Source organism: Bos javanicus, chromosome 5, assembly GCF_032452875.1.
Source record: "Bos javanicus breed banteng chromosome 5, ARS-OSU_banteng_1.0, whole genome shotgun sequence".
NCBI classification, from domain to species: Eukaryota; Metazoa; Chordata; class Mammalia; order Artiodactyla; family Bovidae; genus Bos; species Bos javanicus.
Genome location: NC_083872.1, coordinates 37,509,306 through 37,529,714, shown reverse-complemented (window position 1 = coordinate 37,529,714; position 20,409 = coordinate 37,509,306). Strand labels below are relative to the sequence as shown.

The 20,409-nt window shown below is 36.5% G+C and overlaps 1 protein-coding gene across 3 annotated transcripts in view; it reads right to left on the bottom strand.

Annotated features, from left to right (window-relative positions):
- Positions 1–20,409, bottom strand: part of ADAMTS20 (ADAM metallopeptidase with thrombospondin type 1 motif 20) — a 218,501-nt gene that overhangs the window by 52,099 nt on the left and 145,993 nt on the right. For all 3 annotated transcript variants that reach the window (XM_061416399.1, XM_061416400.1, XM_061416401.1), the window contains 2 exons: positions 8,898–9,065; positions 3–176 (listed from right to left, as the gene is read on the bottom strand). In XM_061416399.1, coding sequence (XP_061272383.1) covers positions 3–176; positions 8,898–9,065 — 342 coding nt within the window. The remainder of the gene's footprint in view (positions 1–2; positions 177–8,897; positions 9,066–20,409) is intronic.

Below are 20,409 nucleotides of genomic sequence, written 5' to 3'. Positions count from 1 at the left end.
ACATCCAACCATTCTCCTGCCACCCAGTGGTACTGTGTGCAGTTCCGATGCCAACACTCTCTCTGAAAATAAGGCCGTGTGGATGGATCACACTTTTCCTCCGCCACCCGACCAACTCCTCTCAGTCTGCAGTACACATCCCGTTGCTGAACTCCGGAGCCGCAGGTCACAGAGCACTATGAAGAAGCCCAAACGATTTGAATAATCAACTAACAAACATCAAATTATGTAAAAATCACAAAATAGAGTCATGACCTATTTTCTTGTTTCTTTTAACATAGCCTGATATTATATCACAAATAAGAAAATACATGCAGGAAGTATTTTTAACATTGGTCTGGAGCAGCTATTCGAATACACAAATAGATGTTCTTTATTTTGCAATATTTATTCAAGTTGTATAGAAACTATGACCTGATACTCCATCCGAATTGGTAATTCTCTTCTGACTTAAACATGCTTAATATCTACAAAATTTGCCACAACATTCAATCAAACTATTCTACTATTACATTGCTTTTGAAAATTATTTAAATCCTTACACTGTATGCATAATTTCCCTCAAAGCAACAATAATTTCCAAGTTTGGGTTCTATTCATCTTTATACCTACAGTAGGTAGTATAGCTTGGGATCCAAATATTTGTTGACTAATGATTATATTTCAATAAAGAGGTGTTTGAGGAAACTGCATCAACTTACAGTTTACCTAGGCAACCTTGCCTTAACCTCTCCAGGTCTCATTTGCCTTATTTACACAAAGAAGATTTTGCATTGTTTGTAAAATTTCATAGAACTTGTTCCACACATTTATTCCTGACAGCAGATCTCCAAAGGACATACCAAGACTGAGGTCCTGAGACTCAGAGATGTTAGGTCATTTGCCTGAGCTGCTGCCTGGAGTCACTGGTGAAGCAGATTTAAGCTCACTTCTTTTCAAACTCTCCTTGTGCTGCCTCCAGGGAATGGAGAAGGACTTGGCAGCCTCTCAGGGCTTTTTCAGCTCCACAAGGCCAAGCCGTAAAACAACAGAGCCTGACCACAACCAGGAGCTGTGATGCCAACAGTAATAAAGTATGGACAATGTCTAAGGGTATTTATTTAATTTGTGAGCTTGGTTTTTATACTCTTTGTTATTCCAGAAGGGACTGGAGGTCATATTGAGTGTTATGTGGGGCCTTATCATTGTTCCCAACTGTGATAGTATAAGGGTAAAAATTCAGGTTTTTCATTAAGGTCTTTATTTCTACAAGATTCCCAGAGTCATTGATCTCTCTTTCCTAACAGTAAATATTTATCTGCAGAATATAGTTTCATCATGAACTTAAAAAAACATTTAAAGCCACAAATGCTAAAAAACGTAGTTCACTTGATAGATTCAAATTTCTCTAATAGATTCTTATATCAGTTTTACTCTAGAGGCCCCTTTAAATTTAGTTTTTTGGGTTGTGTCTGTAAATAGCAACCACTGACTCAAAAGAGAATTTTTATATTATTTTTTAACTTACGAAGAATACTCTGCATATCCACGTAGCTTACTTATACGCGCATGCTAAGTTGCTTTAGTTGTGTCTGAGTCTTCATGATCCCATGGACGATAGCCCACCAGACTCATCTGTCCCTGGGATTCTCCAAGCCCTCCTCCAGGGGATCTTCTCGACCCAGGGATCGAGCTCGTGTTTCTTCTGTTGCCTGCATTGGCAGTCTGGTTCTTTACCACTAGCACCACCTCGGAAGCCCGTAGGTTACTTATACTAACCCTCAATCAATGCTTTTGCAGTTGAATTTTGCCAAGTTGTTGAATGTTTTAAAAAAAAAGACATGGCTCCTTTGTATGCAGATAATAATCACATATTATTTTGTATATTTTGTCCAGGGCACAATATTAAGCAGGTGAAGATGTTGGGATGTGATTTTGCTTATTTCAACCTCTGGCGAAAATGTTTAGCCTATAAAATAAGACTCCTGCAAATATTTTCCAGCAATAATTACAGAAATATAAACTATATTCAGAAAACTTTCTACCTCTAAACGTGAAAAAAAAAATATTCCTGAGAAAGAAATTCACAAAGACAGCTTAGTAAAACATTTTGTCACACAAATATAATATTCTGTAATGCAATAATCCAAGTTGCTGATTGATCCTGACTGACCATAGCACAGGTTTAGAAGACTCCACTGAGGCCACGAGTAACTACTATTGTGGAGCTTATCCTCAAAGGAAACAAACCAACAAACAAAAAAAATGAAAAAAACTGGACTATTGGACTACTGCTTGCTTTTCTTTTCTTTTTTTAAGAGAGAAGAATATAAAAGAGTAAACTGATGTATTTCAGATTTGAACAGAGAAGAGAACCCATTGCTTAAATGAAATATTTCTTAGCTGAGTGTCATCAATAACCCTAACTGCCAAGTCCAGCAAAAACTTTTCTTGTCTTTTCTTAGTTAATCTCACTGACACATTCAGCACCACTAATCATGTTCTGTTGAGCTATTCTGGCTTCAATCCTCTCTGGTTCCAGGTACTTTTCTCTTGGAGTCCTTAATTGACTTTATTTTCTTTGTTTAGCCTTTAAATGTTAGTGTTTCCCAGGGTTTATAACTTGCTTCTCTTTATACCTTCTGAGGTCTCTCTGAGCAATTTCTTCTATATACCAATAATTTCTAAATCTGTTCTCTCCAGCTGGAATGGCAACCCACTCCATAATTCTTGCCTGGAGAATTCAATTGACAGAGGAGCCTGGAGGGCTACAGTCCACAGGAATGCAAAGAGTTGGACACAGCTGAACAACTAACACTACTTTTTATACTTTTTTATCTATTGACAAGATTTTCATGTGTTTTCTACATAGATTTATCAAAGGCACCTCAAATCCAACATTTCCAAAGGAGAACTTAGGGCCTTTGCCCATTAGCTCCTCTTCCAGTTGTAAATGCTGTGAAGATATGATACCTCACTCTTAAGTCCAGCAATATATTACTATTAGAATGACCTCCCAAGGTATATCCCTAACTCCAAAATAGGCACCCTTATTCAACAGCTTTATAGAGCCACATATTTATAAGCATGTTAAATTTTGTCTTTCTTTAAAAATCCAAGTAACTCATATGAAGGCAATTTGAGGTCATTATTATAAGTATGACACAAATAAGTGATTTAAGGCACTAACTCACCACCACTGTATAATTTAATTCAGATAGGAAAAGTCTGCCAAATCTCCTACTTATGCATAAATGTGCTACAACACTACAACTGTCCAACATAAGCCTGAAGTGTGAAGTGGAAGTGTAGAAGATACATTTTAGCCAATCCACAGGTACATAGCCACGTTAGCTACTACGGAACACAGATGAAGAAATGTTAGAACATGCTTTGCCAAAATGGGTTCATTAATGCTAATTCACTCTGTCATTTAAGAAACAATCATTTAAAATGTAATTGTATTGGAGCAGTAGGAGACGATTTTGAGTTAAAAAAAGACTCTGCTGCTAAGTTGCTTCAGTCGTGTCTGACTCTGTGCAACCCCACAGACAGCAGCCCACCAGGCTCCCCCATCCCTGGGATTCTCCAGGCAAGCACACTGGAGTGGCTTGCCATTTCCTTCTCTGATGCATGAAAGGGAAAAGTGAAAGTGAAGTCGCTCAGTCGTGTCCGACTCTTAGCGACCCCATGGACTGCAGCCTACCAGGCTCCTCCGTCCATGGGATTTTCCAGGCAAGAGTACTGGGGTGGGTTGCCATTGCCTTCTCCAAAAAAAAAAAAAAAAAGACTCTAGAAATATCTAATTCCAATTTCTCTTCAATACTGAAATCTGTTTTACAGCAGTGGTGAATGAATGAACATCAAATCCATCCAGACTTCCATAGCTTCAATATGGGTACCTTCACTATATCCTTAAAGCATTCTGGTTTTGGTTTAGCTGACTCCGAAGTTAGCAAATTCTCTCCTATATTGAGCTGAAATATTCTTCCTTAAACTTTTACCCACCGTTTAGAATCTGTCCTCCCTACCAACATAGAACAAATGCATACTGACTTCCATGTGAGAAAGTATAAAGATGTGAGGCCTGGAACTGTGGCAGCTGTTTTACGACCATTAGCAGTTGATCAACAGAACTACACAAATGCCAATCCAGCATCCTTGCCATTGTAGAACTCCTGAATCTAACTTAAATCTAGTGACTTTCTGATTTTATTATGTAAAGAATAAACGTCTTTGAGTTCAAGCCACTAATAATCAGGGCTTTTCCTGCTTGCAACAGAATACAATGGAACTTATACAAAAGAGTTATAATTCAATTGTGCTTCTCTGGGGATTTGGTAATTTGGCAAGACTTTTCTTTTAGTGTGGGTCTCAGAATAGGTACTACTCCAAAAATCTGAGCAGAATTTATTAGTGCAAAGATATGAACACTTCACCTATTAATGTAATCTAATATGTTGCTAGTGATTTAATACATGATCAATAGAACCTTCAGTTATTTACCTATGTTGTGTGACATCCATGTATACCTTAAATTGATGCAACAGATTTTATATATAAGTAAGCCTGTAATGAACTCAACACAACATAGAAACCATATTTCTCTTGAATGCATTATTATGTGTAGCCCAGTGACATTCGGCAGTTGTTGACTTTAGGTGCTTTGTAAGAGGAGCAATGGGTTGCTAAGGAAGTAAAAGATGTTGCTAAGATAATATAAAGACAAGCTAATGTAAAATGATAAAAATAAAATAATTATGGCAGCAATTACAGTAGGGAAAACTCAGACTAGCATTCAAATGCTCATCTGTCTCCCTATCACTTCCTGCCAGTGACCTGCACAAGCTACTTAGACCATTTAAGCCTTGTTTCCTCATATACATAATGAATAAGACCTACAATTGTGAGGAATACAGAAGTCTCTCACACAGTGTTAGGAGGTCACTGACCCTTGCTGCTTCCTTCCTATTCCTATTTTTTCACTTTTCTTACAGAAATACAATTATCCCTGCCTTGAAAAATTTCTCAACACATGCCTCAAACCAAAGAGTATTAGTCATCTCAGCCCACTCAAAGACAGACTGTCTTAAGTATCAAGAAAGATGATAAAGGAAGAGATTTCACAGGCAGCAGACAAGTGCAAAAACAGAATTGCTGGCACTAGCTAGAAAAGATTGAGAACCATATTCACCCATTCCCAGAGCAAAGAGGCATCCTCCTTCACCTTGGGCTCCAAGCTGTCTTCCTAGAAGAAACACTCAACCTGGGTATAAAGATGAGGGGCCCGTGGGAGCTTAAGGTTTACTATCTTTTAGATTATAAAAGATATATATGTATACAGTGGAACTTTTTCAAGTATGACTATATACATATGTGCATGTGTGTGTGTATTTTGGAAATATAGAAAATATGGAATTACAGAGAAATACCAAATCACTTAAACATGCCAGCGTTTAGCAGATAGTTTCCAAAAAACTCTTTTTCCAGATCAGGGGGTTTGGGAAAGAGGGCACTAACCAACAGATTTGTGAGATTTTTGGAACACATATCACCTTTGCTTCCAGCTCTGATCTTAAAATACTAGAAAGAAAATGATGGGTCTCTAAGAAGGGGAACCAAGTAAGTGACTGTAGTCACAAGGTTTTTGATTCACTAGCAAGGCCTGAGATTAGGTCCTTTCTAAGCTGTCCAGCAGGTTTCTCTTGATCAAGGGGAAGGGAGAATTCTGAACAACTTTTTTCTGAGCATGTAAACTATGTTGGGATGGCACTGAACTAAGCATGAGACATGAGGAATCTAACACCGGCCTAGCCTTAAAAACTTGAATTTATAAGTAAAGCTGGTACTCTCAAATGGGTAAAATTACGTGAAAACATAAATAAAAAATGTCTGGTTCCAAAAAGAAGAGGATGAGCCTTTTTTTTTTTTCTTTTTAAATGATTCTAGTATTTCTGTTGTATCTAATGGCATACATCTGGACTCAGGAGACAAAATTCTATGCAGTAATGTTTGTTCCTGTTTGGTTGCAGTCATTAAAATGCATTACTAAATCCTTTCATTAAAAAAATGATATCAAATACCAACTCAGAAGTGTTAACTTCAAAATTCATTGAACACCTCTGTGGTCACAATTTGCCAAACAAATCTTTCCATTGGAGGTATAATGTAAAATAGTAATAAAATGAAATTATTTTCTAGTGAGTGCTATTAAAGCAATGTTACAATTTATGCAGTCAGAACAAAGTAGTAACCAGTAATTATCTCTTAACTACCTCTGAAATTATGCTTCTGTTAAATATATTATTATATGTAGCACAGCGACAGCCTGCGATCATTAACTCCATGTGGGTACTTTTTATAGAATAAATCAAAAACCAATGACTTCACAAGTGGTCATTTGTTTTTGGCAGAGTTTTAGGTTCTGTGTGGGTGTATGAAGCTAATTTCTATGACAAGAAAATCAATTCAAAGAGAAGAAGGTCGACTCTGTACAAAAGCATCTGTGATTTTTATAGTCTTTACATATTCATATCTGTATCTTACAAACCCCTGGAATATGTTCCTTTAGTGAATCTTATATAATTTCAGACTTGGTGGCAAGCCAAGGCTGAGTTGTTAGCAACAGTGATTGATTAGCTCTTGTGGGACTGGAAGCCAAGGGTCAGGAAGAGTCCCTCACGAATAGCAACCACAGCAGCTACAAGGCAGCGAAAGAGTCCTGGGGATCACCAGGGCTACTGCTGGCCAAAAGGGGAGTCTCGCCCACTCCCATCCCCCAGCATCTCCCACCTGACGTCAGAATTGAAAGGTTTCTGCCACGTGCGGGGTGCAGGGCCTTTGGAAGGTTTGTCTCTCCAGTGGAAAGCTGCTTTGTCGTTACCCTGCCACATCTTGGTCCAGATAAAATAAAGCCTACCCCTACTTTAAGCAAAACCACAACGTGAAAAATGTATAAATTAACAGATGGCAGGTCCTTTTTTTTTTTTGCAACTGAATTATAGAATTCAAAGGAAGAAGTATGTAGCTCTGTACTAAGCTGGGCACTTAGTGAACAAGATATCCATTGTATCTAAGATTTTGAGGCCTGTGATAATGCTAAAGAAATAGGCATGGTTAGATAAGTGTTGTAAAGAGTCTGCCTGCCAATGCAGGAGACACAGGAGACATGGGCTCAATCCCTGGATTGGGACAATCCCCTGGAGGAGGAAATGGCAGCCCAGGCCAGTATTTTTGCCTGAAAACACCCATGGACAGAGGAGCCTGGCGGGCTACAGTCCATGGGGTTGCAAAGAGTCAGACACAACTGAGCACGCACTCACAAAGACTTTAAACTAAGCCATAGAAGAATTAAGACTTCTTCCAGAGCTCATACTATGTGTAAGTAAATAATGGCAAAAATGTATGTTACGAGGTCACCTGGAAACAGATGATGATGAACTAGACTGGGGTGATTGCCATGGAGACGCAAGAGTGACGCTGATGGAAGAATTGAGAGAAGCTAGGGGAGCTACAGTCCACGGGGTCGCAAAGAGTTGGACGCAACTGAGCGACTTCACTCACTCACTCACTCAGGGAATAACTGTGGGGTCACGGAAAACAGAATGACCCAGTGTTTCTTTCTTGAACGACTTAGTGGGTAGCAGTGGCATTCACAGATTAATGTGAAATCTTTTAAACCATGGTCTCTGCTAAACCATGAAAAATAATTTCATTTACTGTGTGTGCATGCTCAGTCACTTCAGTCATATCCGACTCTTTGTGACCCCATGGACTGTAGCCCACCAGACTCCTCTATCCATGGATTTTCCAGGCAAGAATACTGGAGTGGGTTGCCATGCCCTCCTCCAGGGCAATCTTCCCAACTCAGGGATCAAACCCATGTCTCTTGAGTCTCCTGCATTGACAGGTAGATTCTTTTCCAGTAGCACCACCTGGGAAGCCCCAGTCTCAAGGAGTGAAGGATAAAATTTAGGGGCCCAGTGGAACCCACTCCCAGCTCCTGTCTGAGTCCCTGTCTTCCTAATGTAGCTCCTACATCAGACAAAGACAAGAAAGTTCCATCAGCAGAAGATGGGTTTCTTTTCCCCACGGCAGGACTAGCTCTTTTAAAAGATGGATACATACCCTGAGATACGGCGGCAAGCAGCCAGGTAGCTTTGCTGAAAGCTTAGCCCCACTGAAATCAAGCTTCAGGAAATTATTCTGGTTAACATTTCTGGCCTCATTTATGTTTTTCTCCTCTTTACTATTACCCACACTGGTCTTTGCTGAATAACCACATTCAAATACATGCCTTTCCAAGTTTAGATTTGGAGTTTACCTCTCTGAGTGTGCCAAAGCAAGTATCCATCAGCCTGCTTCTATAACCTGACATTCTTAGCCCTGTTCTCATCTCAGTATAAGCTTTGTTTTTGCTGAGTCTTTCCAAGTGTGTCCACTCTGGCCTTAGACCAGCCAGGCTCCCTGGATCTGTCATGTCCCTAACTCTTAAACCATCTCCAATTATGATCCATCTGGAACTTACCAGTCCCTTTTCCAAGTTGCTACCTCAGCGCAAATCCAAGACTTTAGTGCCGTAACAAGGCAGTTACTAAATACCTCAACATATGTATTTTACAGTTAGACCACCTGGAATAATGTTATAATCATTGGTAGCCTCCCTAGTATTCAGTAACAGAATTTCTTGTAAAGTTTATAGCCCCCAAAATAATCAAGACTAATTTGTTATTAAACTATGAACTTAGCAAACGTGTTAACACTGTATAGTATCAATTCAGAGCATAGTGTGAAAAAAAATGTGTAATAGAATAAAACACATTTAGTGGGTTTCAAGGTTATTGAAAGCATGCAGAATGAATTAAGATTTTCTTTTTAAATCCAAAAATACATATATAACCATAAAACACCTTACATACCTCCTTCCATCTGTTGGCTTTCCATGAAGGGCATCGGACAGATCTACAAGCTTTATGCGTTCGAGGTTTCCGTAGATGACTGCAATATTTTTCTTCTAATTTCCCGTGGAATTGGTCAATGCAAAGCACCTCACGGTATTTTAAACCTTTACCACAGGAAGCTGAGCACTGGAAGATAAATATGAATGCACTTGATTCATTTTACCTTGACTGATTTATCTATAAGAAGCAGGAAATGAAACAATCAAAACATCATTGCTTTGATATTTTCATCAAATTATACTTTGATATTTCTAAGGAGAGAATTTAAAATTTGCCAGTCTGCACTAGACCATAAATCAATGTTGGTATCATAAGGTAACCATTTATATTATAAAAAGTATTGATTAACTACCAAACACTAAGCACTCTTCTGGCACATAAATGCTTTAGCTTTTTTAAGATTAAAGACTATCTGCAACTAACTACCGTTACCATACATATTCCAATAAAAAACTTGCTTTCAATTTTGTACGGTCATGTCCTACTCTATTTTTAACCCTATATGTCTTGCCACAGTGCAAACTATGTTTTGAATGTTAAAAAAAAAAAAAACTCTCAAGGTAGGAAAATATGAGAAAGCAGAAAATTTTTTTTCAATACATTAATTTATTTGGCAGCATTGGGTCTCTATTGTGGCACGTGGGATCTTTCATTGCAGTGCACAGACTCTAGTTACAGCACACGACTCTCTAGTTATGGCAAGAGGGGTTAGTTGTTTCATAGCGTGCGGATCTTAGTTCCACGAACAGGGATTGAACCTGCATCTGCTGTATTGGAAGGCAGATTCTTAACCACCGGACCACCAGGGAAATCCTCCAAATTTATTTTTTTTAAGCATGATTCAATTGAGGTTTTTTTATTTTAAATCAATCTGGCAATGGTATCATTCCAATACAAACCCTCCAAAATATTTTGCAGAAAACTAACTAAAATCTCTGTAAATATACAGGTTAAATAATTTGGCTTCTGTTTTCAACCAGTTACCATTTTATGAGTGAAGTCATTGCAGAGGAGAAGAGCTGGTGCTCTAGCACTAAATACCAGCTCTGCCACTTACTAGCTGGGTGATGTTAGACATATTTCACCCCCTGTCGAAGCCTCGGTTTCTTCATTATAAAGATGATAATTTCACCAATATTACTGGTTTATTATGAAGATTAACATGAGATAAAGTGTATGGACTGTCTGGTCCTGTTACACATGGTGCATCCTCAGTGAGTATTAGCTTCTCCTACCATTTTCCTTCATAAACTCTCAGGATGTTGATAATTTTCAGCATGATATATGCACCAGGGAAGAGTTAAGCTAAGAAGACATGGATTCCAGATAACTCCTGTCATTCTCCTGGAATGGCTGGTCACATATGGTTTCATTTGAAAACATATACTGAGTTCTGAGAACATTAGATAATATATTATGCATTTTATGTATGAGTTCAAAGACTGCATATCTAATATAGACTACATATTGCCTAAATATTTTAAATTAAAAAATGAATAGTTTGAGGATAATTTACCTTTATTAGATTGCAATGGTATATCCCATTTGAATAGGCAATTAATTGAACTTGTTGCCTTGATTATTAAGACTTATTACCATATCTGAGATGTTCTCTTTCCCTTAGCACCTACACCCTTACATGTGACTTAAAACATATTTAATTTTGTGTGAATTGCTAATGGATCTTCATAAATTGTATTGTGTTCATTCCTTCTTGCTACTGATCTTCTCTCTCAGATCTACCTTTCTGTATGATGTACTTCCCCTGGCTGTTTATCTTAGGTACTTCCCTGCCTGCTTCTTGACTTCAGTGTTTACTTTTTTTCAAAGAATACAACATATTTTATACTTTAGTATAAAGTATACTAAACTTTTAAAAATCACATACTGTTGAATAGCAAGCATATATTATCAGGGAGTATACATGCATGTTCACACATAGAAGAATGCTTTTACCAGCAAGGACCTACTACATAGTGCAGAGAACTACACTCAAAATTCTGTATTAACCTATAAGGGAAAAGAATATGAAAACTAATAGACATACATGTATATATAACTGAATCACTGTGCTTTACACCTGAAACAAACACAGCATTGTAAATCAACTATATTTCAATTAAAAATATATTAAGCTGCATTTTAAAACACACACACACAGACACACAAAGAAAGTTTTTCTTCTCAGGTTCATATAATTTTTTCTAACTTTTCAATTGTGACCTTTTGAACAAAAGAGCATTCATTACTCTCCCTGAATGCCCCTTTTAAACAGTAATCATTTGTAAATATTCATGATATGAATGCAGCAATACTTATGGAAGATGGGAAAACACTTATTATTTTATTCTTTCTGTGAATATTATCACGTTTCTACCATACCAAAAGTAGCATATAAGTATAGATTCATTAAACAACTTTTGCCTTTGATTTATCCTCAAAGTGCTTGTAATCCAAATGACACATATCACCTATTAAATGAATAATGTCAGTTCAGTTCAGTTCAGTTCAGTCGCTCAGTCATGTCTGACTCTTTGCGACCCCATGAATTGCAGCATGCCAGGCCTCCCTGTCCATTACCAACTCCCAGAGTTCACTCAAACTCACGTCCATCGAGTCAGTGATGCCATCCAGCCATCTCATCCTCTGTCGTCCCCTTCTCCTCCTGCCCTCAATCCCTCCCAGCATCAGAGTCTTTTCCAATGAGTCAACTCTTCGCATGAGGTGGCCAATGTACTGGACATCACCAGATGGTCAACACTGAAATCAGATTGATTATATTCTTTGCAGCCAAAGATGGAGAAGCTCTGTACAGTCAGCAAAAACAAGACCAGGAGCTGACAGTGGCTCAGATCGTGAACTCCTTATTGCCAAATTCAGACTTAAATTGAAGAAAGTAGGGAAAACAACTAGACCATTCAGGTATGACGTAAATCAAATCCCTTATGATTATACAGTGGAAGTGAGAAATAGAAATAGATATAAGGGACTAGATCTGATAAGAGTGCCTGATGAACTATGGAATGAGGTTCATGACATTGTACAGGAGACAGGGATCAAGACCATCCCCATGGAAAGAAATGCAAAAAAAGTAAAATGGCTGTGTGGGGATGCCTTACAAATAGCTGTGAAAAGAAGAGAAGCGAAAAGCAAAGGAGAAAAGGAAAGATATAAGCATCCGAATGCAGAGTTCCAAAGAATAGCAAGAAGAGATAAGAAAGCCTTCCTCAGCAATCAATGCAAAGAAATAGAGGAAAACAACAGAATGGGAAACACTAGAGATCTCTTCAAGAAAATTAGAGATACCAAGGGAACATTTCATGCAAAGATGGGCTCGATAAAGGACAGAAATGGTATGGACCTAACATAAGCAGAAGATATTAAGAAGAGATGGCAAGAATACACAGAAGAACTGTTCAAAAAAGATTTTCACAACCAAGATAATCACGATGGTGTGATCACTGACCTAGAGCCAGACATCCTGGAATGTGAAGTCAAGTGGGCCTTAGAAAGTATCACTACAAACAAAGCTGGTAGAGGTGATTGAATTCCAATTGAGCTATTTCAAATCCTAAAAGATGATGCTGTGAAAGTGCTGCACTCAATATGCCAGCAAATTTGGAAAACTCAGCAGTGGCCACAGGACTGGAAAAGGTCAGTTTTCATTCCAATCCCAAAGAAATGCAATGCCAAAGAATGCTCAAACTACCGCACAATTACACTCATCTCACATGCTAGTAAACTAACGCTCAAAATTCTCCAAGCCAGGCTTCAGCAATACGTGAACCGTGAACTTCCAGATGTTCAAGCTGGTTTTAGAAAAGGCAGAGGAACCAGAGATCAAATTGCCAACATCCGCTAGATCATGGAAAAAGCAAGAGAGTTCCAGAAAAACATCTATTTCTGCTTTATTGATTATGCCAAAGCCTTTGACTGTGTGGATCACAATAAACTGTGGAAAATTCTGAAAGAGATGGGAATACCAGACCACCTGACCTGCCTCTTGAGAACTTTGTATGCAGGTCTGGAAGCAACAGTTAGAACTGGACATGGAACAACAGACTGGTTCCAAATAGGAAAAGGAGTACGTCAAGGCTGTATATTGTCCCCCTGCTTATTTAATTTATATGCAGAGTACATCATGAGAAACGCTGGACTGGAAGAAACACAAGCTGGAATCAAGATTGCCGGGAGAAATATCAATCACCTCAGATATGCAGATGACACCACCCTTATTGCAGAAAAGTGAAGAGGAACTCAAAAGCCTCTTGATGAAAGTGAAAGTGGAGAGTGAAAAAGTTGGCTTTAAGCTCAACATTCAGAAAACGAAGATCATGGCATCATTAGATGGGACAAAAACTAAGATCATGGTCCCATTTTTCATGGGAAATAGATGGGGAATAATGCCAGAGTACGTCTTAAATAATATTACTCCATAAAGATCAGAATAAAAATATAAGACAGTAAAAAAAAATTAAAATAATACAATAAAATTTATGATTAAATTAAGACAATCATGAAAAATAGCCATTTCTTTATGGGATATTTGGTAAGCACTCAGGAAGATGTGATACTTAAACTCAGTCTTGAAGATGTAGGTTTGTTGATGGACAAAGGTGGATGGTCTTATATATTTGTTTGTTGTGTCTTATCTAGACATTGCCGTTGTGTCTCTGTTTTTCAGCATTCTCATAATTTTTTTATCAGTGCCAAGAATCCAAGAATCTCACAGTAAACATGCAGTAAATTGTTGATGTTTTTTATAAGAATGACCAATTCACTTAACGAAACTATGTAACATAAGAGGAGACATTCAGCCAAAGATACTACTTTAGAATGAACAATACATTTTCTCTATAAGCAACATCTTTGTATGGAATGTAAACTGTGACACTATAGTTCACTGCTAAAGTGAAGACTGGCTTCTCCTCATGTAACTCAAAGTCTCCTTTGATTCTTTCTCTTCTTTGTTATTCTAATCTGTAACCAAGACTACGGTTAAACATAGTTTTAAGCATATTGCTTTTTTTCTTTGCTTAAGAACTGACAATGCATCATTATTGTCTTTAATGGTGAACCAAACTTACACTCTTCTTTGCTTTCTTGATCCACCAGTCAATATCCCTTTCCAATGTCGTATTCTGTTTCTTTTCAACACACAACCTTTGCTCTAATAAGGCATAATATGATTACTTTCCCTTTAAGGTGACATCTTCACTCACCGCAATGCCTGACTGGTATTATTTCCTTTTACCTGGACTACTCACTTGCCCTGGTGTTTCTAAATATATTATATTTAACACTGTATATATTAACACTGATATATTAACACTGTATAACTCATTTCCAGCATGCTTCTCAGAATTTTTTTCTTTAAAAATCACCTCTACACCTTTGACAGACAATCTCCTTCTGAGATTTTTCCATAAATACTGTAGAGGATTAGTTACAGGAAGTGGTGACATTAAATACAAGTAACCTGAATTGACTATTCTTATAAATTAGGTGAAGACACGTGCCTATTTAAGGAAAACAGAACATATGAAACAAATGTAGAATTTGCAAGCCCTAAAAATGCAATGGAATATCCAGAATTGTACAGGCTGGGTGGCACATTCAATCCCAAAATGGACAGTTGGAATTAATGAGTCCATTTTCACATTATTAACTTTGGAGCAAAAGTCTAGTTTTTCAAGTGAAGTTGTATATAATTACAGAATAAGATTCCTTCTGATATTATAAATGTGGACTATTGCTCTTTTTGTTTACATATAAGGATACTATAGAAGAATAAATAGACAATTTGTGAGAAACTTGTTGATTAATTCTACAAACTTAAATTGCAAGACAAAATAAAATAAGGAAATGAAGTTTATCTAGCTCCAGTTCTAGGAAATGGGAAACCATGGAGGGGGGTGGTGTGTGCGCGAACATTAGACTTTCATAAATTTTAATGGTGATCTAGGTCTCTATCATCTCTGAAAGTACTGGGAAACATACTGATACTGGGTTAATTAGTTTATATCCTAATTAAAAAAAAAATAGCCCTGAAAAGTAACTATTACACTGTACATTAGCCATATGTAAATTGCCTTTTATTGACAACAAACTGGGTGACTTTAGGTAATTTTTTAAATCTCATTCAACCCCTATTTTTCACATGTAATATTAGTAAAAGAACAACTATTTCATATAAATGTCTGGGTAAAGGTAAGGAATAGAGGAGGAAATGGCAACCCACTCCATTATTCTTGCCTGCAAACTTTCACAGACAGAGGAGCCTGGCAGGCTACATACAGCCCATGGGGTCACAGGGAGTCAAACACAACTCAACACATGTCATGACATGACACAAAGGTGAGGAGAAAGAGATTTTTTAAACAAGAGAAATGACCGGACTCAGAAAACTCTAAAGAATTTATAAAGCTATAGCAAAATGTAAAAATAAAATTAATAAAGAATCCTGCAAAATATAGTGTTGATTACATGAAGGACAACCTTGAAAATGTCTCTCATAATGTAAAAGAAAATGGGAAGATGACATAAAGAATACCGTTTCCTGGAAAATGCTTTGCTCATCCCCATCCCTTTGTACATGTAATTTCCTCCAATCCTAACACCTTTCTTCCATTGCATCCCTACAAATTTTTCAATGCTAAATTTTAAATTACTTTCCCTTCCTCCTTTCCTGATATCAGAGCCCAGACTAGATTAGGTGTGGCTCTTACACAGCTTTTTTTCCTCAATACTCAGTTACCTGTTCCATGTCTCATTTACCTGCTAGACTATAAATTCTCCTGGGAACAGACCTACTGCAGGAAATCATGGAAAATGAAAAAGAATCCAGAATCACTTGTTTCTAATTAAATGTGTTATGAACTATTCTTCATATCAAAGGAAGAAGTAATTCCTGTGTACCATGAACCATAGGCCTTCTAAAATAATAGCTATTTCACTGGTGGTACATAAGCTGACTTAGATGATATGTTTTAAATTTAATGCTTATTTTACATAGCAATGGTCACCCTCAATTTTAGCTAAGAAGTAGATTTAAAAAAAAAAAAGAACATAAAGTTTGGCCTACTGAATAACAAGTGAAGTCAAAGTTAAGTGTAAGAATTAATTACTAATTATTTTAATTAAGTTTGACTAGAAGGAGCCTGGCAGACTACAGGCCATGGGGTTGCAAAGAGTCGGACAAGACAGAGTCACTAACATACAATTTATAAATACATTTAGAAGTGTATCTAGACTAGAAATTTGACTAGAAATGTTTATTTCAATGCTCCTGCATAGCGTTTTCTATGAACGAAGGAATATATTTTTGTTTCTATGTTCCTTATGTAAATTTTAGCTAAATAACTCTAAGGATAAGTATTAAAACTAACATATGATTCTAAATATTAGAAAATTATTATTATAAATACCTAATATTAGAAAAGAGCTCTAACATTAACAGCAAGTTCTACATTAAATATTTTTAATGATTATCAAGATAAGCAAACAATCAGCGAAAGTACAGATTTTAAAGAAAACCTCAGAAATTCATATAGATTCTTGGTTTTCCACTTAAAATTTCTAAATTAATTTGATATATAGCCTAAATAATTTCCAGTTTTCTAAACGGACTTCAGTCAGTAAATTTGGTGATGACCCCATTTTCAAAGTGAGCAGAGTTAGTCATTCATGGTCAATTCATCATAACTAGAAATATCTTGTAATAATAAAAGTACAGCTTCCTTAACACTCTTATTCAATTGCTGATAAGGAAAATATTAAACTATTATCAAAATTTGATGGTACTATATAAACATTTTATTCAATATTACACTTTTTCACAAACCATTTCAGGGATGGTTAAAGTTATGACATTTGGTTTTTCAGCTATCAGAAATACCTTGACTTTAGTTTTACAAAAAATGATGTTATACAAAAAATGATTAACAAGCAAATGTAAAACTGAATATAAATAAGTTGAAAGTGAAAGTGTTAGTCACTTAGTCATGTCTGACTCTTTGCTACCACATGGACTGTAGTTCGCCAGGCTCCTCTGTCTATGACATTCTCCAGGTAAGAATATTGGAGTAGGTAGCCTTTCCCTACTGGGGGATCTCCCCCATCCAGGAATCGAACCCAGGTCTCCCACATTGCAGGCAGATTCTTTAACATCTGAGTCACAAGGGAAGCCCTATTAATCAATTTATCTTTGCTTTTCAAAATTTTTGGATTTTTCTGATTGTTTTTTGAAACTAATTCTTATGTCATTAGGCAATCTGATGAAGAAAAATTTTTTTACTTTATTTCTAGATATTGCATCATCTCTTTGTTTCATATACAGCAAGGTTCACAGTCATTAGTTGAAAAAGTAAAAGCTCACAACCAGATGACTGGATGTCATGTCTACCTGATTGCTTATGGTATGGCAGATATTAGCTAATTTCTTCAAACAACCAAGAAAAATCTGCTACCAAGTGACAAAGGGGTTCACACAGAGTCTGTTTTAGGAGAGCTAAACTCACAGAAATGCAATCATTCAATACACCTTCTTACTACAAACCCCAAATCCTTTCTATCAAGACAAGGGCAACTGAATGAGAAGCATCAATTTACCAGGAATAAAATGGAGTGATGTAGATTTAAACACAAACATATCATAGTAGCTAAAACATAATTGGGTATTTGAAATGTCTTTCTTGAAACACTTTAAGAGGATTAGTTGTGTTTTTTTTAGTCCTTGTGGAAACTCCAAAAGTATCAGTGGATTTCTCTGTAGGAATATGTATTATCTTTGTTTTGTACTTTTCAAAACTAAACTATCATATACTTCTGTAGCAAAGCTAAATTTAAAATTTTTCTCATGGGATATATTTGATCATTATTTTTCTAGACAATTTTTTAGAATTACATTTTCATGATCATGTTAAATGTCTTTGTAACACGAATGAAACAAAAGATTTGTCTATGAAATAACATATTACAAAGGGAAATAATAGAGCTTCAGGTCAAACAGACCAGAAATTAGATATCCTGTTGAATAAAACACTATGTATGTTTCATTTTTCTTTCTGATTTTTAAGAATAAAGAAGCTAAACAACAAACAACAACAACAACAAAAACAGGCCAAACCTAAACCCAGGAGCAGCATGGTTTTTGAAATTTCAGGAAGCCAATGATAACTATCCACCTAAGAGAAAAGCCCCACTACAGAAAAACTGTGGGCTTCCCAGGGGGCGCTAGTGGTAAAAAAAAAAAAACCCTGCTGCCAATGCAGAAGACACAAGAGATATGGATTTGATCCCTGTGGCAGGAAGATCCCCTAGAGGAGAGCATGGCAATGCAGTCCACCATTCCTGCCTGGAGAATCCTGTGGACAGAGGAGCCCGGGGGGCTACAGTCTATAGTGTCACACAGAGGGGAACACAACTGAAGCAACTTAGTGCTCATGCATGCACAGAAAAATATTAGATATGAATTTTGTACAACTACTTTGTAATTAAGAGCATTCCCTACAATGCTAGAATACTGTTTAAAATAGAGCTCCTAAATTATTAGAGAAGTAAAACATTAACATAGCAAGAAACGGCCAAAGTATAGTAGAGTATCTCTGTGTTTAAACAGAAGCACACACACAAAAAAGTCAAAATATGCATATTAAATGTAGTGTCAACTCTATAAAATAGTACTGCTACTGTTCCTTTAATTCGATGCATATGTGCAGTAAGGAGCAAGATACTAAATCTATCAACAGGGACCCCATTCACAGTATTTCCTGAAAGATTATACTTAGAGTTTTAAAGTTTAATGGAGTCTGAAAATTTCCTTTTTAACCTGTTACAGACACCCTTTGACTATGTAGCTTTAACAACCCAAGACAGCATTTGGTTTTTAAAACATGTACTACTGAAATATTTCATTCAGTTGTACTGCATCTGATTATATATAAAATTTGAAAATTCAGACATCTAAAACATTTCAAGTCAGGTTTATCTGCAAAGATGTTTGAGTTTCAACTTAAAGGACAAAGAAACATATGCTTAATAATAAACATATCCAATAAATTTTCACTATATTTATATCATAAAATTAGAATATTTTAATTTCTATTTCATGTTCTAAAATTTTAGAGTATATATGTATATATTTATGAACAAACACAAAATACATTTACAATTCAAAACTAATCAATACAACATGATTATCTCATGCATAATTCATTTGGCTAATTCAATTGTAAGTAATGCTTAAAGATAATTTACTATAATATGGAAAAGTTTTGTGATTATTTTTTAATGTAAAACCCAAAGCAAAATTGCATTAACTCAAGAAAGTACTTTATACAGAAATTTTCACTTATCATACATTATTTTCCACACACAAACACTAGAAAATCAGAATGAAAAATCATCTCAGTAAATGATAACTAAAATATTCAATAATTGGATTCATTTTCTTCAACAATAAGACCTGACAAACAATCATTACAAACCCAGAAACATAAGTTACTGAACTCAGGTTTATTGTGCTAGAAGTAACAGTAAAGTGAGAGTGAAGTCTCTCAGTCGTGTCTGACTCATTGAGACCCCGTGGACTGTAGCCCACCAGGCTCCTCCGTCCATGGGATTCTCAGTAAATGTATTTTTAATTCAAAACGTAAGCACTATTTGTAGCAAAAAATTGTCAAGAAAAACTTCTATTAATTTAAAACTTATAGTTTATTGTTTTAACTTTCTAATAGTATGGTTTGTGTGTATTACAAAGGAGTAATGGACATTTCAGACTCCTCTATAAAATCTGCTTAGCAAGTGGAACTCATCAAAAGACTTCCTGTTCAGAGATTTTATCGACTCTCTGAGTAACACAAATCTTTACAATTATATGGCCACAAGACTGGTAAAGGTCAGTTTTCATTCCAATCCCTAAGAAAGGCAATGCCAACGAATGCTCAAACTACCACACAATTGCACTCATCTCATACGCTAGTAAAGTAATGCTCAAAATTCTCCAAGCCAGGCTTCAACGGTACGTGAACTGTGAAATTCCACATGTTCAAGCTGGATTTAGAAAAGGCAGAGGAACCAGAGATCGAATTGCCAAAATCTGTTGGAACATCAAAAAAGAGTTCCAGAAAGACACCTATTTCTGCTTTATTGACTATGCCAAAGCCTTTGAGTGTGTGGATCACAAGAAACTGTGGAAAATTCTGAAAGAGATGGGAATACCAGACCACCTGATCTGCCTCTTGAGAAATCTGTATGCAGATCAGAAAGCAGCAGTTAGAACTGGACATGGAAGAACAGACTTGTTCCAAATCAGGAAAGGAGTACATCAAGGCTGTATATTGTCATCCTGCTTATTTAACTTATATGTGGAGTACAAGAGAAACACTGGACTGGATGAAGCACAAGCTGGAATCAAGATTGCCTGGAGAAATATCAATAACCTCAGATATGCAGATGACACCTCCCTTAT